This window comes from Chanodichthys erythropterus, chromosome 13, assembly GCF_024489055.1.
Source record: "Chanodichthys erythropterus isolate Z2021 chromosome 13, ASM2448905v1, whole genome shotgun sequence".
NCBI lineage: Eukaryota > Metazoa > Chordata > Actinopteri > Cypriniformes > Xenocyprididae > Chanodichthys > Chanodichthys erythropterus.
In genome coordinates this window covers 11947970-11973084 of record NC_090233.1, presented here as the reverse complement: position 1 = coordinate 11973084, position 25115 = coordinate 11947970, and the positions used below count along the sequence as shown (strand labels likewise).

At 36.8% G+C, this 25115-nt stretch overlaps 1 protein-coding gene across 2 annotated transcripts in view; it reads left to right on the top strand.

Annotated features, from left to right (window-relative positions):
- The first annotated feature begins 1033 nt into the window (after positions 1–1033).
- The window catches only part of ephb4a (eph receptor B4a), a 47554-nt gene continuing 23472 nt past the window's right edge, over positions 1034–25115 (top strand). For both annotated transcript variants that reach the window (XM_067408357.1, XM_067408356.1), the window contains exons 1-3: positions 1034–2018; positions 24462–24532; positions 24651–24932. In XM_067408357.1, coding sequence (XP_067264458.1) covers positions 1940–2018; positions 24462–24532; positions 24651–24932 — 432 coding nt within the window. In that variant the 5' untranslated portion in view covers positions 1034–1939. The remainder of the gene's footprint in view (positions 2019–24461; positions 24533–24650; positions 24933–25115) is intronic.

The window sequence follows — 25115 nt, the reverse complement described above, 5'->3', positions numbered from 1 at the left end:
GACAGGTTATGGAGTCAGTCACAACATTTACGGCTACGAGTGAAACACAGGGTGGCGGTCTGAAGTTAGCAGTTCCCCCGCCGAACGCGAGTCATCTCCGGCATGAGATCCAGCGCTGTTATGGCGGAAACAGGACAACAGAGACTGATCGATTACACTCGATTACTTCTAAATGTTTCATTTTTACTTCTAATATTTGTAAAATATAAAAATAAAATATATAAAATATGCTATACTATAAAATGTGATTGAAAATAAAGAAATTATCATGCAAACCAGTGGTTGTGTGGAGTATTTTAAAAAAAAAAGTTTAGAACATTTTAGTTTATCCATAATTTATGTATGAAGTAAAAAGAAAAGAAAAAGATAAAAATTTGGCTGCTTTTAAGCCAGTGTTTTTTTAAGAGTGCATACAGTGATGATATCAGATAGTGATTATTTACTGTACAATGCCATTTACTCCAAGGCACTTAGAGTAGACTTTTCCATATTTTTATTCACCAATCATGAACAGAGATTGATTTTTGTAGAGATATATTCCATAATTCCCATTACTTTTTCTAGCCCTGGACAATGGATATCACCATTTTAAAAATTTCCCTCATATTACTAAATTGTCCAAGTGAACCCTGTAAGTAGACTACTTCAAAGAATACAATGGTAGGTAACATGTCCAATACAGCTATGATTAGATAAGGCAAGGAAGCAATGGATATCAATATTGGACTTTTTCTTAAAAACACTATTCAACATTATTCATTTTGTCAAAAGGGAAAAGTCCATTTAAAGATTTTCCTAAACACTTCGCTAATTATTACAGAGCAGAACTTCAAGATGAACAAATGTGTAACATTAAACAACTTAAAAACATCGATCTAACTAACTGGCCAAAGAAGACGGAAAAATAATTATATTATTTTTCGTCCTAGATTGGCTTTTTTGACCGGCATGGTGTATTGGCCTATAGTAGAGGGGTGCTTGTGGAGGAGGTGCTTTGAGAGGAGGAGACTGCTCCTCCAGTCGCATTGACCACCTCACATCTGCTGCGAGCGGCTGAAGACTGAACGCTTCGTACCAACTTCTTGGATTTGCCGAGATTTTTCCTCACCTCGAACGCGCACGCCGCGGGTTTTGCTATTATTTTAACGAACTACTCCGCGATTTTCCTGCATTTGCCATTGGATAAACAGCACGATGTTCGTTCGTTGAGTTGGCAAATGATTGCATTCAAGCATCGCTTTTAATTCGCAGGATATTTATGTTTTAAAAGATACAAAGGACGCGGTGGATTCACTGACAGAAATCAGAATTCGGTCGTTGGATGCGGACGTCGGTGTGATTTAAACCGAACATTTATTTTCGCACTGCTCGTGAACGAAGTGGCCTGCCGGATTTGTTTTATTAGGTGGATTTTTAAAAAGCCATCCCATTTCAGAGGGGAAAATTAGGACAAGTCGACCTACACCCCTCACAAAGGGGTTCCACGCAGCCGAGCGTGCGGCATGTTGTTGCTCCATATGTTTTTGGCAAAACTGGCACATGTTTGTGCGTGAATAAAGAAGTCTTTTGGGAGATTTTATTTGGTTTTAAAGATATGGACATTGTTTTGCCATTATAGTAGCATAGAAAGTTGTTATTTTTTGTTAAAACTCATTTGTCCACGTTACCAGACTATCGCTTTATATGTTGATCAACTGAATTTGGGTTTGTATAACAAACTTCATTGATACAGTTGATTTTCTCCATATAATTCAACTTTTTTAGTCTTATAAGTTTTTTCTCTCATGACTTGGTGGCTTTTCCCTGTACTGTGACGACTCCCACCGTGCAATTGGTTGTTCCTGATGGGTACAACATCCAGCTGACGATTCTTGAACCTTTACACTGTTTGCCCATCTTTGTAAACATTCACCAGTAAAACAACACTCGTGATTCCACGATGGAGCTCTTTTCCAGGAATGTGGCCGCGCTCTGGATTATCCTGCTGGAGTTCTTGCTCAAATCAGTGGCGGAGGAAGGTAACTCAATCATTTTATTCAACGCAACTACCTGTTGTCTTCTTAAAGATAAAGACGGGTTGCTCCATATAAAAATGTTTTAACATACGCGTGATCTAACCCTATATAAAACAAGTGCGATTTTAATGTATGCACTATGCATGCAATGTTTTGTCTGGCCATTAAGATCTGATGTTTATCAAGCTCAGTGGCCCCAGTGGCTTGTAGCATTCTGGGTTACGTATAGCCTACTAAATATTGAATTTATTACGCATAAATGGTCTGGTTCATTAACTTGTTGGTGGCACTGCGAGATTGAGAGCTATTCCTTTTGTAAAAACGCATCTGCTTATTGCATCTGGCGTGTTTGTTTAGCTTTATTGGTGCAGGGAGCAATTGAATAGACTGGATTTGTTATTGTTTTTCTTAAATGAATCCGTTTTTACAAAGGAACTCTTCTAAACGGGTTGGTTCCGGGTCTTACTACTTGAAAAGTAATAATTATCCCCAAGAAATAAGGGCGAATAAAAAGTGGAGACAACGAAGAAGTGCACACAATTGTCGCTACGCCCCTGTTTTCGCATCTTACCGTTTAAAGTGCTCTTTAATAATCAATATAATTACTATGCTCCTGTAATCACTATAGACTATGCACTTAATAACATTGATTTCATTCTTAAGCCATTCCTTTGTCTTCTTTTCTCTCTGAAAATTGCCGTTGGGGTGGATCAAACAGAGGCACAATAAGTGCAGCTCAAGTAACACGCAAATGTTAAATTACAAAGAGGATGGGCGATATATCGGTCGATAGAAATTTGAGTCCTGTAATTGTCAGGGGACATTCCGTCCAGTAACCTCAATAAGTAGTCATTCTGATCAATAGAATGATGAATGGCTGGTTATGGAGGTTGCAGTGGGAAAGACCGAGAAAGGTGTAATGTGGTAGATTTGAGGAGATGTGGTAAAGGTGACTGCATACCTGTTGTAGCCTGAGTCTTATCAGTTTGTCTCAGGCTGCTTAATCGATAGCGGACGGACGATTCGGATTAGTTCCGCATTACATGGCGCTGTTCACACACCTGCTCCCCGCTTGCCGAAATCAATTAACCGACCTGTGTGACAGACACGCGCAGGTGATGCTCCTCCAACAGCAACGCTGGGTCCAATTAATGAGTTATTGACGCATTTCTGTCGGGGTAATTAGCTGAGGAGTGTCAGAAATACCGCAGCTTGCGCTCTCAAGTGAGAAGGTGATAAAGCGTTTCAGTCCGGAACAGAGACACTGTCTGGATCAGTAGAAGAGATCTGTTTATGATATTTGAGTAACTTTAATGTACTGTCCACGAAGCAGTATTTTGCATTACTTAGCTATATTTTCATGTAGGGCAGAAACATGTTCCCATCCCTTTTGCGTCGTAGCGCTTTCGTCAGGCCTTTTTCACGGTAAAATGAAACATCTTTTATGGACCCTTTTTGCAGACTGTGATGACGCGTTTTAATGGTCATCAGCATCTTGCAAAGTTTTTTATATGGTAATTTTTTTTAAGTGCATGTACATTTACAACACTATACTTAGTATTGTATTACATTTTCATCAAATAAAAAAAATCTCTCTATTTTCCTCTTTTGTGAAAACGTTATTGAATTTTTCTTTTGCTATTTGAGAAAACGGGGACACAAAAAAATATATTTAATGTATTATCTCATTCACCACCATAGAATTTTACCCAACTATCACAACTTCTGCTTCGAGAAACCCAGACATCTGAAAAGGGTCTATTTAGCTCTTCGAATAGGCCTATTTGTCTTGGTGTCTCTACTTAGAATTGTAACAGTAAAAGGAAACGGTTGTTTTCCAAGGGAAAACGTTTAGTTTGTTACCTTTAAAAAAGCAACTACATAATTTTTCTTTACTTTGTTGGTGTTTGTTTGTAGTTCTCACAATTTTGGGTTTTTCCCCCATTGCTTCTCTGGTAAATTCTTTTACTTTTTTTTTTTTTTTTTTTTTTTTTGGGAAATGTTAACTTCCTAAGTGTAGTTTGAAGACAAGCAAATTTTAAAACTACTCATGTTTTGACTGTTTGTAAGCCCCATCTCTGATTTGATTGTTGTTTGTCAAAGAAAACCAACTCTTTTATTGTCATTTTTACTCTCATTTGGCAAGTTTCCATTTTAGCCCTTGTTTCATACCAGAATTTTGCTAAAATTGATAACTCTGACTTCAACTAACTGTACCCAGTAATTCGCTGAGGTTGGGTAGGGGTTGCTTTGGCAGTTGTAAAGACTAATATGGTGAAGTCAGTAACAGAAGCAGCAGGGGGGAGATTGGATTTGATTCTGTAGTAACTCAAACCCCTGCGTGAGATTAAACTAATGCCAGATCTGTGAGGATCACTGCACTGATCTCTAATTCCTTTTGTGAAGAAATATCAGCTAAAAAAGAGAGAGAGAGGTAACAATGGCTTTCATGTGAGGTCAGAGCTCAGGAACTCTTCTGTCTTCCGTCTTCTGTTACCCTGGAGCAAAAAAGAGCTTATCCATTTCACCTTCTGTCACTTATTCACTTATTTCTCACTGTCTCACTCATCTCATCGGTGTCTCTCTCTGTGTTATACGCACATGTTCATGGATTTGCAATGTTTGGAATGGAATGCTAGCATTCTATGCAGTGTATACTGTCTTCTGTTTTTTAAATGGCATGTGAAGCAGTATACAATGAAATGATCAAGCAGTAGCGTGCTACACTCTTTATCACACTACAAGCAACAGTTAATTTCCTTTTTTAATCCAATTTCGGCAATTCAATCATGTGATTTAGCTTCAGTTTTACAAGTAGCAGGTTGTAATAAAGGCATACAAGAAACTTGCTTACTGTTCACAGTATTCATATTGCAGTAATAAGAAGAAGAGTTGCCATGTGCCCTTCTCAACATAAATGTTAAGTGGCATTTTATGTGGGTGTTTCAAATGTGAGAATGAGAATTTAACACGGTCAAACACATGGTCAAAAGATTTTAGAAAGAAGATTTTTCTAAGTAGTAAATGAAACTTTGATAAGATAATTGCGACTTTTTTCTCTCTTCTGACTTTTTTAAGTTAATAGTGTCAGAATTGCAGGATATAAACTTCTGACTCTTTTTCTCACGATTGTGAGTTATATATAAAATACTTTTTTTTTTTTCAGAATTGCGAGTATATATCTCGCAGTTTTGACTTTAAAACTTGCAATTGCGAGGAAAAAAAGTCAGAATTGTGAGAGAAAATGTCGCAATTACTTTTTTTTAAATTAAACCAATGACTTTTTTTTCCTCACATTTGTGAGATTGTATCTTACAATTCTGACTTTATGCAATTCTGAGAAAAAAAGGCAGAATTGTGAGTTTAGGCTAATTCTTGCAATTCTGACTTTATAACACTCAATTGCAAGAAAAAAAGCCAGAATTGTGAGATAAAATGTCGCAATTACCTTTTTTAAATTTTTTTTTATTCAGTGGCGGAAACAAGCTTCCATAAATCTATGACGACACAGGGTGCTTTTTTAATTCTTTTCTCTTCTTTTTGCGCTTCACTCATTCCTTTTTGCCATAGTGAAGTTTCCTCTACTCCTCTCCCACTGCAGAAATGCACATCCCTCCTCAGAAATCCTATTAAATGGAACTGATTTTTATAAGACTGGGATTTGCATTTAAAGCAGCGCTCTCCTCTCTCCCCCGCTCCTCTCTCTCTCTTTGGCTGTTAATCCTGTGATTAGCCGCTTGAAGATTTAAACTGCAGCTCTGCGTCTCATCTCTAATCATCAATCCCGCACCTTTACTCTCTACAGAGTTTCCACAGTATGTTTGTTTCAAACCCAGAGAGCTTCCTGAGTGTGTATGCATGGCGGATCTCATGTGGAAGGAATCCTTTTTCAACTTTCATTCTTTCATGTGTGTTTTTTGTGTTTGAGTGTGTGGTCTGCATTGCCTCGGTTGCTGATCCAAACACTGTGCAGATTGATAGGATGATAACAGCGCTCAAGCAGCTCTTGTTGGGATTGGACTCCCTCTCTCGCTTTCATGTCTCTTCAGCCAGTGCATCAGTGTCAATACGGCCCTGATGGATGAGGGGCTGACAGCATGAGAGTCTCTCGTTTTATCTTTTTTCTCTCTGTCTCCATCATTCCCTCCTACACTCCTCTAAAAGCGGTTGAGAATCACCATTTAGCATGAGAGGAGACCTTTGACCTTACAGAGGCAGACACAATCAGCGCCGAAGGAAGGGAACCGATCAGGTGACGGAGGAACTCTAATGATGTAGTGGCTCATTATTGTAAGTGGACAGGCATTTGTGTGGTGACACATTTCATAATAGAGTTGCAAAGAAAGGTTCGGAAGGATCATGGTCATGTAATTCAACCAATTACAACTTGCCTCAGTCTTCCAACAGTTGTCCAGGAATATTCGAACCATCCTATAGAGCCGATTAGAGACCCTTTACAGCCCTGATTGGATTCTTGGCAAGTCTTGCACTCTGCAAAAAAAAAAAAAAAAAAAAAGTTAAATATTTTTTTTTTTTCCGAGCTTGTTTATAGTAAAAATGATTAAATATCCTTGAAGCAAGATAAATTTAGCTGAGGAGCAAAACCGTGTTGTCTTGTTGTAGATATTTGGAAAATATTATTTGTTACAGGTAGGGGTGCTGCTGCTGGTTATTTCTGCCTCAGGTCTGTTTCAGCTAGTTGTGTAAACCAAATCAACTTGTGCCAGACTTAAAAGGTTCGTTCTCTCAAAACGTTTAAGTATATTCCGAAATCATTTACTCACCTTGATGTGGTTACAAACCTAGAAGAAATTTGTTCGTCTTTGAAACACAAATAAAGACTTTTGAATGAAACCTGAGAGATTTCTGTCCCTCCAATGAAAGTCTATTCCACCAAAACTTTGACATTTCAAAAAGTTCATAAAGAGATTATAAAAGAAATCAATATGTATTGAGCAGTTTATTCCATTGATCAACCCACATGCATAGTGCTCATTAAATACGAAAATTTTGATATGCTCATGTGTGTTGATCAATATTTATATGTGAATTAAAGCCTAAATTAAATCTGTTCATTATATAAAGCAATCACATCGAATACTTGGATTCAACTGCTTATTCACATGCATTACTTTTACTCTTTATAAACCTATTAAAGTGTGAAAGTTTTGGGTGAATGGACTTTTAATGGATGGACAGAAACCTCAGGTTTCATTAAAATATATTGAAGGGGGTCATATAATGCCCCTTTTTCAAGATGTAAAATAAGTCTCTGATGTCCCCAGAGCATTTATGTGAAGTTTTAGCTCAAAATACCCCACAGATCATTTTTATAGCATGCTAAATTTATCACGTTTTAAGTGTGAGCAAAAACGCTCCATTTTTGTGTGTCCCTTTAAATTTAAGCTGCTGCCGATTACCTCAGACTCACTGAAAATTTCAAAAACTGTTCAGCCTTTTATGTTCAAACTGGAGTCAGACGATGATGGAGAGATTCAAGAACAAGCGACAACATGTAGAATGCAACAGGACGTTTCTGAATGGTTAGTTGATGAATGACATAGAGTTAACTATCCTAAAGTCATTCATTAGCATATTCTGTCATGATAATCTATAAATCGCTCGTGTGGGAACTGTTGTAAGATCCTAGTACAGAGCCAGAGAATACATGCTGCATGAAGATAGAACAGGTATAGTTTAGTTTAATTATGGTTATAACTTGTCATGTTGTCATTTGTCTTATGTACTGTATTGCAATAATATGGCCTCATCCCCTTTGTTGTGTGTAATTTTAGGGTTAGTGATGTCACCAACCCTGGAAGAAGCTCTTTGTAGTCCCTACCAGCCGTTTGTTGTAGTCTTTAAACAGAGAATTCTTTAAAAAAAAAATCTCTCTTTGCATTGAACTTTGAGCGTTGTAACTTTGCAGATGTTGTTTTTGCAACAGCAACATTACACACTAACTAAAGATAAAAAATTGAAATCATAATCAACCACTCCTTTACTGTGTTCTGAAGATGAACTAAAGTCTTATGGGTTTGTAATGACACTTGTGGGTATTTGATGACAGAATTTTCTTTTTTGGTTGAACTAACCCTTTAACACCATTAAGTTAAGTATACCATAGATTCCTTGTCAGTCCTGAAACATCATTCTTATCAAAAAGGTATTTTGAGTTCAGACAGCTGGAACTACTACCCATAAGGTTTGTGGTATTGCTAGGGTCATAATTGGGATTGAAACTATGAATGTTTGATAGTATGATTAGAATTTTTGATAAGATGTTTGTTGTTCTTGAACCCACAGTCAGATGCTGCACTGTTTGTCTTTCTCACCCTAAGGAGTGCTGTTTTGCCAGCCTGAAATAATCCCTTCACTTTCCCATTTTCAGTCTGTCAGATACTTCATAGAAATTAACTGTTGGCTCTGGTATTAATTAGTTGAGCAGCTCAGGCAGTTCTGCTGCTCCTGAAATATACCTGCGTGAAACGCTTGGCTTGTGTGGCGTGATATTTGACAGTACACCAAAATGAGTTTGTGTTTAGGTGCTCATTCAAAGAAATCAGTACTCTGAATTTGTTCTTTCCAAAAACAAAACCTCGCATTTAGCTTAATTGCCAAACACTTTTCTTACATCAAACTAAAAAAGCAGTTTTAATTATGAAAATCCTATGTGTGTATATATATATATATATATATATATATGGGCTATACAATCTGCAGATTTACTGTAAGACATATTTACATTGCTACTCCAGTATTCTGTTTAGTATCCATTAAACGCTGGCCCTTTGCAAGAGCTCTAAAGAATTCTTGACATCTTTCAACCGGTTGCCTGTGGGATGAACAAATTACTCGCTGACCAATTTTCTCCAAGAATTGTATCACGTACATCAACAAATCTGCAAACCAGTCACGCTTTGGAGGAAGTTTCATATGTAGAGAAACAAGTAAAGAATATGAACCTTTCCACTAATCTTGTCATATATCACAGTATACTTTTCAAACACAACATAGGCTTTCTTGTCTGAACCATGTGTTAGTTCTCCCATTAGGGCCCAGTGTGAAATCTGTTATCCCCCCAAAAAATGAGCCAGATTCTGTGCTTCTCCAGAGCTCGCACTCCCCCACTCGCCCCCCGTTGGTGACCGCACATTCAAAGCCATTCGTCTTGTCTGCAGTTCACAGCACGTGCCTCCTGCTTCTGCGCTCTCCTTCCCTTTTTACTCCATCCTGCATACCTGCATCCTTACTGGTTGCGTTTTGTGATTGGTGTATGATAAGAATGCTAATTAAGGCAAGATCCCAACAGGCAAAGCCATTGTTTTTTCAGGCACTGGTCAGTTTTGTGCCAATTTGGGCTATCTTGCTTCCATAACTTATCTTCTTTTAGACTAGTGGAAAGAAGACATCCAAAAATCCACATCTGTTTGTTTATTTTACTACACTTTATTTATTTGCATCTGCATTTTTTTCATAGTGAGTTTGTTTCTCCTGCACTGAGCCAGAAATCCCCACTTCAGCGGTGCTTTACAATTCACGCCAAACTTTACAGTTTTATTCCTATCTATAGTCTGAAGGTTTTTACAGAAGGGGTTTTCATATAACACTCACACTTTATTCCTAAAATGATGCTGTTTTTTTCTGGCTGTTGACAGTATTTTCTGATTTGTGGAGTGATAATAAGAGATAATAGACCTTTAACTCTAATGTATCAACAACCTGGCTTTATCCAATGTTCATATTTCTGTTCTGAAAGTATATGCAAATTAGTACATATTTACCTTTTTCTAGCGTTTTTTTTAAATAGTTTCCAGCCACTGCCAGCATTTTTGACCATTTCCACAATATTCAGAATATTTTGTTGTATGAACATCTGAGCATGCATTATATCAAAAGAAAGAACAGAGTATCTGCTTTTACACAAACATAAAACAAGAAACAAAACCTTTTTTCCTACCTTCATGCATTTTTTAATCAACATTTGAATGGGAGTTTAATTAAAAAAAGCAATATTTTGAACAAAAAGCTGAGAAAATCAAGGTTTTTTTTTTTTGTCAAAGACTACAGCGTGCATAAGCAATGCTTTTTATTGCTTGTTTCTGCTTCTTTTTCATCTGTGTTTGTATTTCAATCTGTGTTATTTCTGTACTCATTCAGAAGATGTGTAATAGAGCCCCCTACCGTATAACAATGAAAACACGGAAGACTGGAATATTCTGTCAATGGCAGAAAGTAAGTCATCCAGGTACTTTTCGCGTACTGTTTTTCGAATACTATGAACTCGGACATACTACTCTGTTCGCATACTGTTTTTCGTGTACTATATAGTAGAGAAGTATTCGATTTCGGATGCTGCAATTGTCTCATAAATGATGGAAAATTCCGTCAGTGGCAGGGAAACAGTTAATTAAAAACGCATAATTTGCATATTTAAATAACATTTCAGAAAACTTGTAAAACAAAAAATGTCTTAATGTGATTAATCAACTGCGGAAAGTATGGTGATTTCTATTAGTTATTTTATTTTTTAACCTTATTCACATGTTTTGTCTTGCCTTAAAGTCTTAACTGTCCCGAAACTTAATGGAAAAAAATGATTAGTTGATATGAATGTTGTACACATCCTATTCTGGTAAATCACATTAAACACTATGAACATGGGCCCTTGTGAATTAATAACACTGATTAATGCATTCACAGATAAACCGCAGGCATAATTTAATCATGAAGACCCTTTGTTTAGACAGATAATGAAAAACAGAGATGAGACACATTATTAAAAGATCTGCGCTTAGGTCTCTAGGCGCTTTTAAAACAGGTCAGGTGTGTGTGGAGCAGATGACAAAAGCATGGAGGCTTGTGTTTCCATACACAGAGTCCGGTGTGGTGGACATGCTTGTTGAGAGATCATTCAACTCAACATGATTCATTCAGATTTTTAGGTTACTACTGTCTTACTAGTCATAAGTAACACTACTTTTTTGTCATTTTAATTTGTTTGAATACTAAAAGCAAAATGCCTCATTCATCCAATAAATATAATCAAGGCAGCTACAGATTTCATGTTTAGGAAATTTTCAATTAGTAACAATTGATGTATTATTTTGGTAGCCATCAGTCTAATAGTGTTTTTTATGTAGTTTACTCCTATTTATTAATTTTTGTGTCCCAAAAGGTCCCATAAACAGGCAAATATGTAGTTGCTTTTTTTATAGTTCAGAAACGCTACCACTTGGACTTTTATACTCATTTATTTAGCTGAATAAGGGCATGTCAGAATTGTTTTTATATGCACTTAATTATGAATTCTACGGAGTAACTCACCAAAGTAATATCCCATTTTCAATTCATTATTAAAAACATTGTTTTTATTAGAATGTCCCCAAAGGGGGAGGTTTTGTCATATTTAGATCACTTCTGGGAACAAATTTGTCCCCACAGAATAAACACATACACATGACTTAAAGAGGTCAGTATGAAGTCATAATGCATAATGTGTTTTTATGAGTATGAGATTATAGATTTGCTCTGTGTAAGCACATATGTTGTCATCATGCTCCCACTCTCTGATCTTCAGTGAGAGCTGGGTAAGAAATTGAAGGATCAGGAAAGAAAGGAGATGGAGGAAACAAAAGATTGAAAGAGGAGAGTCATGCAGAGAGTGTATTATGTATCCGATATCTGCTGGGGTTATGCTGGGCCAGTGTGTGTGTGTGTGTGTGTGTGTGTGTGTGTGTGTGTGTGTGCAACAGACAGGAACAGTCTGCTTTCTCTATTCACACACCAATCAAACCAGCATGGCTTCTGGCTTCCACTGACACTTACTCAATGAGTGTGTGTGTGTGTGTGTTGGAGTGGATATGATTAAGGGTCAGTTTTTGTGTATGTGTGTTCATGATGTACCGTGTGAGCAGCCATATGGGGATGTAATGATAATAAAAGCTGTGATGGTAGCTGATGGCCTGCACATCAATAGAGTTCAACAGATTGCAAAGGAAGTCCTTGGCTATGTTGGGAATGAAATATTAGCTTACAGCATACTGTGCAGAATACACTGTATATTGTCTGGTATAGTTTTCACTATTTTATCGTTTATCAGTTTATTAATTTATAAATAGGTGTTACAAATGGTCAATGTTGCTTCTGGTTTGTGCGTCACAGGAAATGGAAGGTCAAGTTCAGTGCATTGCCGTTTGGCATAGTGTATATATACACATTTAGGTAAATGTAGATGGTTATACAGATACTTTTTGCCAACAGATGCTGTGCACAGTAAATATATGCTACAATAATAGTATGAGTAGTTGGTATGATGACATATTTTTGGACATGGGTGCTGTTTTGAATAAGAAAAACATTTAAGGTCCAAAACCTGGGTTAAAAACAACCCAAGTTGTTGTACACCAGTATTAAAGTCATTACACTGGTTACCTGTTAGTTTTCGTATTGATTTTAAAAATCTTTTAATAGTTTATAAGGTGTTGCACGGACTTGCTCCAGACTATCTTTCAAATATGATTACAGCATATGAACCGAGAAGGACTGTTAGATCTTCTGATTCTTTTCTTCTAAAGGTACCTCATAGTAGAACTAAAAAAATCGGTGATGCTGCTTTTAGCTGTTATGCTCCTCACCTCTGGATCAACCTTCCAGAGAACATAAGATGTGCTGAAAACATTAATAGCTTTAAATCTAAATTAAAAACGTATATTTTCAGTCAGGCCTTCCTGTAAAATCTTATAAAACCTTTTTATATTTTGTGTTTTGCTTTGTTTATAATGTTGCATTTTATTTTTCATATTTTGATTTTCATACATTTTATTCTCCTCATGTATCTTAATGGGTCTATTTTACTTTTTAATTGTTCTTTTTAATTTTATTAATTGCTATATCCTTGTCCTTATCCTTGCATTCCTTGTCAAGCACTTTGAATTGCAATAATTTGTTTAGAAAAGTGCTATATAAATAAAATTTGCTTGCAAGTTGGGTTGAAAATGAACAAACCCAGCAACTGGGTTGTTTTAACCCAGTGGTTGGGTTAAATGTTCACCCAACCTGCTGGGTAGTTTTATTTAACTCAACTATTGTTTAAAAATTAAAATGAACCCAAAATATGTTGGAAATTAAAAATCAGACACATTATTATTAGAGGCAAAAGGTGAACATTTATTACTAAGCATTTTAATAAATGTTTATTAAGTATTATTTATTATACTTTTAATATAACATATTAATAAATGCTCATTTCCAACAAACTTTGGATTCATTTTAAGCAAGAAATACAGTAATGTTTAAACAATAGTTGAATTAAATAAAACTACCCAGCAGGTTGGGTGAACATTTAACCCAACCACTGGGTTAAAACAACCCAATTGCTGTGTTTGTCCATTTTCAACCCAAAATTAGGGTTGTTTTTAACCCAGCATTTTTTAGAGTGTAGCTACTCAAGCTTGATTTTAAGCATCTTCCTTCTGAATGAAATTCTCAATGCAGTGCAAGTACACACAGCATTCTTTGTGTTGCCACAAGAGATTCTTCTTCAACAGCTTTCAGTTTTCTCTTTCAGATCATACACTAGCATTACAAACACGTACATAGTGCTGCAGGAATGATGTATTTTTGTAAGACAAAACTCGAGTTGGAATTTTAGCAGTTCCGGGCGGTTCCATCTTTTTAAAATGGGTTTTTGGTTAAATGCCTGAAATAAAGTCTGTACACCGCTGAGGTAAATGTGCTTGTTGTGTGTGCGTAGCCTAAATATGATGGTATTTTGGCCAGCTGGGAACTCGTGAAGAGCTTATAAAATGTGTGAAGGAGTCAAAACAGCGGCGTCACACACACAAACAATCTGCTGCGTGGAGACGCGCGTCTGATGCCTGTGATGGGCAAACTCGCCACTATGACGAGAAAACGATATGTGTGAGGATTCTGTCCTTTTTAGGGTCTCATCTTCCTGTTTTTGGTTCGTTCACATGTCTTTGGTCTGTGTTACGTTCATATATCATTCGAACCGCACCAGAGTTCATTTGGAAGTGGACCGAGACCCATGTTTTCAGCTTGTTTGGTGCGCACCAGGATTCGGATAGCAGCGTTCACATGTGTTCAAATGAACCGCACTAACAGAGCAATCGCACCAGGGTTTGTTTTAATCGAACCAAACATGACAAGTATGAACGCACCCTTACTCATCCTCAAGTTGTTCCAAACCCGTTTGACAATGTTGGTAACTAGACAGTTGACGGTAACCATTGAGTATTATTTTTCTCCATACTATCAAAACCAATGGCTACCGTCCTTCTGTGATCAGCAGAAGAAAGAAACTCGTACGTGTTTGGAACAATATGCGGGTGAGTAAATGATGACAGAATGTTCATTTTTGGGTGAACTATCCCTTTAATGGTGGTGATGTTGAAGTCATGTGACCGTGGTTTAGTTTGTTCATAGCCTACATTTAGCTTTTGACTTCTGGCGATTGTATTTAGGCTTCAAAATTCATAAAAGATGTGTGAATTTATGAAGATTATCATGATGAACAAAACATGTAAGAATCCTAAACTTTTGTTGGTCACAGATTTTAATCTAAAAGCCAAAGGAAAAACCCTTTTGGGTTTTTTTCTCAAGGGAACCGCAGGGTGATGCCAACTTCCGGGTCAGCTTAAAAAATAAACGTCGCTGCTGCGCTGTATTGCCCCTTATGTACTGAAGTTTGCCACTGCCACAGTAACACAATAACTCGAGTTAAATATGAACAAAGAGGACATACACTTTCAATGCACTCTGCAAACATTGGCATATACACAATCGCATAGAGTATGTTTCAGGCTTTACAATTTTTTTTTGTGTGTGTCAAAAGGCAAACAATTTCTCTCTCTCCCCTCCTCTCTTTGTCATTTTTTTCCAACAGCAATACAAGTGCAAACACTGTCTAGTGTGTATTTGCTCATAGGCTGACTGCTAGGAAACGAATCCACATTCAAAGATGCGTCGGCCCAGATGAAGTATGTAAACGAGTTGAGACGAGAAAAGTATTGTTCATTTGTTTAGCGTGGACTTAGGAGTGGTCCTCTTTTCTTTCACATATCCCTGTCCAACAACGCTGTAGTAACAGAAGCAAATCATTTCTCATGGTGGTCTCAGAGACAAAGCCGTGTTTTCATAAGATAGCTTGAGAGTTGGATTTTGTCTGTGCAAGTTGCAGATGTTTCATCACTTTCAGTGAGTTAAGCAGGTCGGCTTATCTGCTTATGTAGTGAAAGATTATATTTTGGTGCATTTTTTTTTTCTTTTTCTTTCAAATGCTGACCAGTGAATAGCTCAGTAGCCAATTAAAATATTAAAGATACTGGAACTCTTTCTTAGGGGTGTAGAAGCTAACAATCAGATGGTCAACTTTTTGTTTAATACCTGGATAATTGATGATTACTAAAGTTGACTTGTGAGATATATTAATCATATTGACTATTAGTCTTAGATGAATCTGCAGACGTACGTTGTTTTTTTAGCATGCTAAAACCGTATTTTAATGTTACTCCATATTACAATTAAAGTTAATATTTTTCAAATGTACTAAATTGCAAGAAATGATAGAAAAGACATGACATTTAAAGTATATTTTAGTTTACCATAAATGATTGTCAGTACATTCAGCGGAACACTTGAACCATATTTCAAAGACAATAGAAGTAAATATGAAATTACTTAAGATGTCCTACTTTTGTAGGTCAAAAAACACTAGTCCAGGTAATTGCATTTAATATAAATTTAATCTAGAATACATTTTCATTTAATTGCATTTAACAGTTAAGTATATTATTTATGTATTAAGTATTCTTTTAGTATGCTAAAATGTCACAAAGGTATTTCTGTTATCTGACGTATGTACAAAACTGTATGGCAGGACTTGATTTTATTAATCATTGAAATGTGAAAAATGGATGTTACCAGGAATGCAGTGATATGACAATTTTGGCTGATACCGATAACCGATTATTCTTTATATTTGAAAAATGATAACCGATATATTGGCTGATAAATCAAAATCTGATATAATTTTTGAAAGCCTGATTACAAAAACAATGTGCACATAATTATGATATTCTCATTATAATTTCATGTAGACTATATGACAGACTTGCGCTGCGCATGTTGAACTTAACTGTATTTTCCTTTTTGAAGTGCTTTCAGTCATATTTCAAGCCATTCAAAACCATCATGGTGAAAGCGTCTCAGCTGAAGGAAATAATCCATTATTTATCGGCTTTAATATATCGGGCAAATTTTCTTACCGTGCCGATAACGGTAACTTTAAAAATGAAAATATATCGGTCAATACCGATATGGTGGCCGAAATATCATGCATCCCTGGATGTTACATATGAAATAAGCCTGGTAGATGAAAAATAAGAGGGCTTTGATTATGTTAGCCAGAAAGCAAAGTCCTTTGAGAGGCTGAACAAGTTATTGCACTTGATGAAAGATTACAAGGACGAACTTTTGTTTTCTTTGGAATAATGTGAACTGATGAATTGTTCACAATAAGTTGAGGAATGTTTACAGAGAAAGTAAATACCATTTTGATCTCCTGTTGACTTTAACACGACTAATCTTTTAGACAGCAATTTTGCAAATGTGTAGTTTTGTACATCCCTGGCAGAGGCATCTGTAGTCCAGGTGTGCTTCAGTAATAAACGATTAGACACACAAACATGCTGTCACGCTACAGTACTCATATTAAATGCTCATCTCTCTTCACTATCTGTTCATCTCCATCCATCTCTTCCTAATCCCTGTTTTCCCTTTCATCTCCCCTCTGCCACTCTTTCTCCTTGGCCTCTTTTTTTCACTCCCTTTTCATTTTACATCCCTCCCCCTCCTCTCTCCCTCTCTCTCTCTCTCTCTTTCAGTAATTGGCACCGTCTCTTTTCCTTAATTAAAGTGAAAGACTAATTGTAGCCCGGTGCTGGTCTTCTGTCATTTACCTTTGAGAGAAAGTGAGGATGTGTCTATAATTAAAGAGGTTTGGAGTGCAGACAGGAAACACTCAAGGCATGATATCCAGCTCAAGGTCACGTACCACAGTGGTTTTTACAATCAGAAATTCCTGTAAGAAAAAACTGTAAATTTCTCTAGGATAGCTAGGAGATTAAGTAGAGAGCAAATGGAGACTTTTACATAAGTCTTGGGATAAAAAATCCTAGTAATCTCACAAGTAACTTCATCTCAATTATGTTTATGTGCTCAGATCTCACAAAATACCAAGGTCTGGAGACTTTGATTTGAAATTTTTGATAAAAGTCTCCCAGGACTTAAAGGGTTAGTTCACCCAAAAATGAAAATTCATGTCTTTCCACACCCGTAAGACTTTCTTTCATCTTCAGAACACAAATTAAGATATTATTTGATGAAATCTGAGAGCTTACTGACACCTCTATAGACAGCAATTTAATTTTCACTTTCACTTTTATGAAGAGAGAAGAATACTTTTTGTGTTAAAATAAAAATAAAAATACTTACTATATTGAACAATTTCTTCTCTCCCTGGTCATTCTCCTATGCAGTTGACTTTGGTTTTTGCACACAAAAATGATTCTCATAACATTAAAACGGAGGTCTTACGGGTTTGGAATGACATGAGGGTAAGTAATTAATGACATAATTTTCATTTTTGGGTGAACTAACCCTTTAATGAGCTCTTATTTTATGTCAGCAGCTCTATACTTCTACTGTATAGCAACAATTGTTTGATTGTAAAAGTTGCTACTTAAAATATTTTGAGAGCTCCATTAAAGGATAAGTTCACTTTAGAATTCAAATTTCCTGATAATTTACTCACCCCCATGTCATCCAAGATGTGCATGTCTTCTTTCTTCAGTCAAAAAGAAATGAAGGTTTTTGAGGAAAACATTCCAGGATTATTCTCCATATAGTGGAGTTGAAGGGTTGAAGGTCCAAATCAGTTTCAGCAGCTTCAAAGAGCTCTACATGATCCCAGACGAGGAATATGAGTCTTGTCTAGAGGAACAATTGCCATTTTCTAAAAAAAACACAAATTTTTAACCAAAAATGCTCATCTTGCACTGCTCTGTGATGTGCCACGCATTACGCAATCACTTTGGAAAGGTCACATGTGATGTACCAAGCAAGTGTTCACAAAGTGAACTTGCAAAGATTAAATCAAACACACTTTACCAAAAAAAAAAGGTAAAACAGCAATGTCGGATGAATTTAAAGTTGGAGCAGAAAATTAGAAAATTATTTTTTTGCAAGTTGGTAACTATTGAAGTCCACTATATGGAGAAAAATCCTGGAATGTTTTCCTAAAACCTTAATTTCTTTTCAACTGAAGAAAGAAAGACATGAACATCTTGGAGGACATGGGGGTGAGGAAATTCAGGACATTTTAATTCTGAAGTGAACTAATCCTTTAAGTCTCCCATGCGGTGAAAAGCCACCTCTGAGCAATACAGTTTCCATGGGATAGTGTTTTCTAGACACACACTCATACAGGAAACAGTCATAAACTAGACAGAAACGTGAAGCAGACAAACACTCATACTTACCTGCAGAGTTGAGAAACAAATGAGACTCACATACACGCGTCTTAACATGCCATCACGCTCAGACACAAATCCAGAGTCCTGTTTGCCTTTACTCATATTATCAAAGTCAGGATATATCAGATTATTCAAACAGACACAGTACTGTTCAAAGAATTTGTGTGTGTGTATTTGAAAGAAATGAATACTTTTATTTAATATGAATGCATTAAATTGATCAAAAGTGACAGTAAAGACATTTATAATGTTACAAAAGATTTATATTTCAAATAAATTCTGTTCTTTTGAACTTTCTATTTGTCAAAGAATCCTAAAGACAAATGTATCACAGTTTCCACAAAAATATTAAACTGTTTTGAACATTGATAATAATCAGAAATATTTCTGGAGCATCAAATCATCATATATGAATGATTTCTGAAGGATCATGTGACACTGAAGACTGGAGTAATGATGCTGAAAATTCAGCTTTGATCACAGGAATAAATTGCATTATTCAAATAGAGAACAGTGAGACCTATTGCAAACACATGTAAAAAATCTTTTGTATAGTAGTATAACAGGTTCCCTGTTATTTCCTGACATTAAATTGCTCAGAGGTTGCTCTTTCAGAGCTCAGGAGAGATTATAGAGTTTCTCAGATCTTTCTATTAAACTTCTTTAGTATAAATAAGCGACATTTGTTGGATTGTTTGGATAACGTATCTTGGATAACTTGATGACAAATGTTTATATGGAAATGGAGGGTTTTTTTGACTGCAGACCTTGGCATGTTTGCAAATTTGAGTGTAGTTTGAGACATTAAAATCTCTGAAACTCCATATGAGACTATTGGGGTCTTTTCCCCAAACATTGACTTTAAACAGAGAGCTAATGGTGATTTAATCTCGTTGCTTTCTAGGAGACACAGTTGAGATCTAAAAGTGAATATGCTGCAGGTTTATCACTAAAGCACATTAAGGTGGAATTGAGTGTAAGAGCCGTGTGAGTCTAAACGGGACCACTGCATTAAACGGGTCAAAAAAACAAGCTCGGACAGAAATCGCCCACCGAGAGCTTAATCCATCAGAACAGCAGCCAGTACTGATGATATCAGGCCCAAGACTCACTGACAGATGTGCAGGTGTGTGTATGTGTGTGTCAGGTGAATGATAATCCTGGTGTCAACTTTGGAGTCTCGCTGTGTCTAACCTATTTTTTTGAGGCGAGCCATAAGGAGAAACACGCGTACACTTTTTCCTGGCCCATTATAAGTAATGATAGAGCAGACAGCAGGATATAGACCACTGTAATTACATACAGGCACTCACACACAGCGAAACAGACCATAATCTATCACATCACAGTCCTCAGTAACCTGGTGTTCATACACACAAACTTCATGGATGAATGTCTAGGTCATATTTCACACCAACAAGAAAAGAAAAAAGTGCCCCTATTATGCTATTTTAAAGGCTCCTAATTTAGTTTTGCAGGTCTCCTACATGCATCCAAGGTCAAAAAACACTTTGTTTTTCTCATAATATACAAAGAAGCATCAGCTCTCTTTTCTCAGCGTCTGAAACGGTTCGATAAAGGATTTGGTCTCTCTAAACCCCGCCTTGCTGAGAGCCTGCTCTGCTCTGATTGGTCAGATGGCCCAGTCTGTTGTGATTACCACACCCATTACCATATTTGAATTTCAGCTACAGTGTTTGAGGGCGGGGTTTGATTGGCTGCCAATCAAAACCATAGATGGACATTATGTAAATGTATTACAAACCTACAAAAAGCATAATATGGGCACTTTAAGAAAATGAATACTATTCTTTAGGACCAATCTTTTTTGATTTGTGGAGTGAAATATAACCTTGGGATGCTGTTGGACAGGTTTCATGAGATTCACCTGTGTGTGTGTGTGTGTGTGTGTGTGTGTGTGTGTGTGTGTGTGTGTGTGTGCATTTTAATGTAGATGAGCCTGTAATTTGTTTTTCCTCTGAACTCGGAGCAAAACTCACAGTGGGAAATCACCGTCAGATATCTGTCCTGTCTCATCCCTCTCTCTCTCTTGCTCTTTTTTGCCCTCTTTTCCAAAAGCTCCTGCCCTGTGTCCTCCCTCGCCCGGCACTCTTCTCCTCTCATCCCTCTTTCATCCTCCCCTCCAGCCTCCCGGGCGTCGCTCGCTTTGATTCTCAGAGCTGGACGGCGGTTATCAGCCGTCCGCAGCCTCTCGACATCAGAGGGAGAGAGACGGGCGGGAGAAGGATAGAGGGAAGCGCGGAGAGATAAAGAGTGTGACGGAGACATATGGAGTTATTGAGAGGAGAAATGAAAATGGACGGATGACAAGAAAGGAATGTGAAATCTGAAAGCAGGAAAAGCAAAAGTGATGGGGAAAATAATGAAAGCGAGAGGGAGAAGTGTCTGGAAGATGGATGGCGTTAGGGAGGAGTGTGTAGGTGTCACTGAGTGAGAGACAGAGCACATGTCAGTGTTCTCCCTCAGGCCATACAGGCTTAAATATCAGTTTTTGAGTTTGATTTTTAATATTGATGCGACGCTAAGGGTGAAAACCAACAACAGGAAGCTTCCAGTCTCTAAGACAAGTTCCGACCCAGATACATACAGATCGAGGCACATCAGGTGTTTGGAGGGATGCTGTACTAGTATACTACTCATACTTGTTGTGCTGTAAATATTCCGTGCAGCATGCTAATTTTCTGTACATACAAAATACTCGCAACATACAACCAGAGCCAGTGTTATTTTACAAAAAAATAAATGCTGTGTTAAAATCAACCCAAGTTGGATTGAAAATAGACAAAACCAGCGACTGAGTTGTTTTGACCCAGTGGTTGGGTTAAATGTTTGCCCATCCTGCTGGATAGTTTTATATAAGTCAACTATTGTTATTGTTAATATATTGAATGCAATATATGTTGGAAATTAACATTTATTAATATGTTTAATGAATAATAATTAAACAGTCAACGTTTATTAAATTGCTTATTAATAAATGCTCACCTTTTGATTATTAGTGTTGCCTCTAGTAATTATGTGTCTGATTTTTAAATTCCAACCTTTTTTAAGCCAGCCATATAGTAAATTTTAAACAATAGTTGAGTTAAATAAAACTACCCAGTGGATTGAGCAAACATTTAACCCAACTGCTGGAAACTTGGATTATTTTTAATCCAACATTTTTTTTTTTTTTTAGAGTGTAGTATCATTGATTTTAAATTAAATATTTGTTTTTATATTTTCTGTTTTCATTTTCATTTTAGTTGAAGTTTCAATCATTTTGTGTTTTTGACATTTTTATATATTTATGAAATGTGTCTATAGTTTTAGTTTTTGGTTTATTTATTTTGAGTTATTTTAGTACTTAAACTAAAAGAAAATTACAGATATTGCCTTTGCCAATTAGATAAAATATATAATAATAGTAATAAAATAAAAATAAATAAGTGTTATTTATTTTTAGATTTTATTTAGTTCATCTTTATTTTATTTCAAGTTTTAAATAATCCTGACCAGAGCACACTATTGAATATTGTCCCACAATGCAGCACACTTATATTTTCAGTGTGACAAATAAGACAGAAGCAATTTAACACACAATTTTACAAAAAGTCTATTTTTTTCTAAATGCATCTCATTGAAATTGTGAATGATTCATCCATGCATATGTTTGTTTTTATTTTTTTTGTTTTGACCTTGTGTTTTTAATCAAAATGCTATAAATTCTGACTTCTTACTGGTGATGTTGCCAGACTTCTCCAATCATTTAGTCCTCTCAAACGGTTAGTTCACCCCAAAATGAAAATTCTTTCATTACTTACTCACCCTCATGTCATTCCAAACCCGTAAGACCTTCATTCATCTTCAGAACACAAATGAAGATATTTTTCATCATAGTGATGCCATGTAATGAAAGTGTAGCATACTAAAGTTTGACTGTTTAACAATATCTCAATATCATAAAGTATATAGTGCGCAGTATGTAATATCCATACTGAACATATCCAGTGATCACTCTGAGGCCATCTGGGCTTAAACATAATTTTTTTTCTTTTTATTGATGCTTTTCTGAGGTTTAAACTAACAGGAAGCTTCCAGTCCCCAAGACAAGTCTCGACCCAGATACATACAGACAGAGACATATTGATTCAATCTCTGTATGCTAAACTCCAGCACTCATGGGGAAAGCACATGCAAAAAAAAAAAAAAGAAAAGAAAAAAAGAGCAATAAAGGTGTTTTTCCTTAGAGACAAGAATAAGAAAGAAGTTTGAACAAATAGCAGTAGGAGAGAGAGAGATAGACCAGAAATGTATTCTGTGTTAGTATTTTTAGATCAAAGGATCTTTGTGATTGGAGCTGGTTTGAACCGTGTGGTGGCTTCGGGTGGTCACATGAGCAGCGCAGCTCCCATAGCCAGAACCCCGGGGCCAGATACGTGCGCGGAAGCCTGGAGGGGGTGACTGAATGAATGCCTGATTAAAACCCATCACCACCATCAATAAGTAATGACCAACAGCCAGATCAAGCAAAAACGCAATCAAGAGCAGAGAGACGGAGAGAGTGTGGAAATGGAAAGGAAGGATGTTCACTGGAAATTAAATGACCATCATTCACCGCTGGGTTGAAACTCTATATAGTGATTTTATATTGTCACTGTATATGTGTGCGAGTGTAAAATTAGGCTGTGCTCTTGTTCCCATGTCCGTCCTTTTCCCTTGAGCTATGCGAGCCAGTGTGAGAGAAAATCATCCACAGTCTCTAGTTGTTTTTGCTAAAGCTTCTGTTGGCCATGATTCGATAACCAAACCATCAAACCTCAGGGAACTTCCCTTGTGCTCGGAGGAAAAATGTTATTGCTCAGTTGTTGCTCTGTCATACCGTGCTGAAAAAAACAGTGTAGATCTGCATGAATTTCAATTGGTTATGATGTTTGCTGCTGCTTTTGCTGGTGGACTAGTGTAGTTATGCTGTTCATCAGCAAAAACAAATACTCTGGTGAAGCTGGTTGATTAAAGGCCCGGGTATATACTTCATGTTCACGTGTTTTCGAACCTTTTGGCCTTTGATATAGTGGATTTTGTTTTCAAGCACTCAAGTCTCTCGCACATGTGCTGTTGTACGCGGACGTCCGTGGACCCTCCCGATGATGAAAATGATGTCATGCGGATGGTACATGGACGTGGACGCCCGAAGTGTAGGCTACTTTGGGCTAAAGGAAGTCTTTCTGGTTTAGCCACACTAGTTAAAAAGCATGATGTGGACTGTATGTAATAGCACAATACTGTTAAAATTATAGTCAATTGCTTTACATTTGCTTTAGTATGTTGGTCAGTACAAGTGCACTTATTTTAAATCACGAAAAAAGAGCATTAGCTAAAACAAATGTAAACATTTAAAGTCAACATTTTAAGTGCACTTTTTTTAAAAACGTACTTATGCATTGTCATGAAAGTGTACTCTCTTTAAGTACACTTAAGTGGCCTTTAATATTATATTATCTGCAAGTACAGTTTTGTAAAAACATACTTTAAGATTTGAAGTTCATTACAAGGGCACATTCAATACAATTAAGTGCACTTCTTTTTTTACAATATGTACAGAGAGAAAGAGTATAATTATAAAATGAACATGGATAGCAGAACATCATTTGGGCTTTTGAAACTTTGCTGAGTTCAAATCTCTGTATAGTTTGAAATATTGACTTAATGTGATGCACAATCACATAGTTTTCTGCAAGGCTGTCTTCATTTCTCTCTATTTAACAGATAAAGAGTACACTTCGAAGTGCACTACAAGTGCACAATTATGCACACTTTAAAGACTGTGATCTCATTTATGTGTTTATTTTTTGAACTAGCCCCTCTTTCTGTGTTGTGTGTTTGACAGAGGTCCTGATGAATACAAAGACCGCGACATCAGATCTGAAGTGGACGATATACTCTCGATCTAAACCTGAGGTGAGACCTGCAGCTCCAGCATTTCACCCTACATGTAGAGCAAATGCTCAGTGCAAACTGTATATTATTACAACTGATCTCCAGTGACCAATCAAGCCTTCCTCCTCTATGTGCGCAGTGGGAAGAGGTCAGTGGCCTAGATGAGGAGAACAACAGCGTGAGGACCTATGAAATCTGCCAGACTGACGGCTCGAGCAGTCACTGGCTGCGCAGTAAGCTCATCGAGCGGCGAGGGGCGTCGCAGGTGTACGTGGAGCTGCTTTTCACCATTGTCGAATGTTCAGCACGGAACACACATCACCGGTCCTGCAAAGAGACCTTTAACCTTTACTACTACCAGACTGACACGGATGACGCGACAGCAACCCACCCCGCGTGGATGGAGAACCCCTATACCAAGGTGCTCACATGCAGACAATCATGCACACACCCAATTATATGTGAAACTGCATAAATAGACAAGGAATTATTCACATTACTGAAAGGATAATGTCATTGTTTACATATCAATTTTAGGCTTCTGAAAATGAAGTTCACTTTAGCATATTTTTAAAACGAGTACTTATTTAAAAAATGATATACT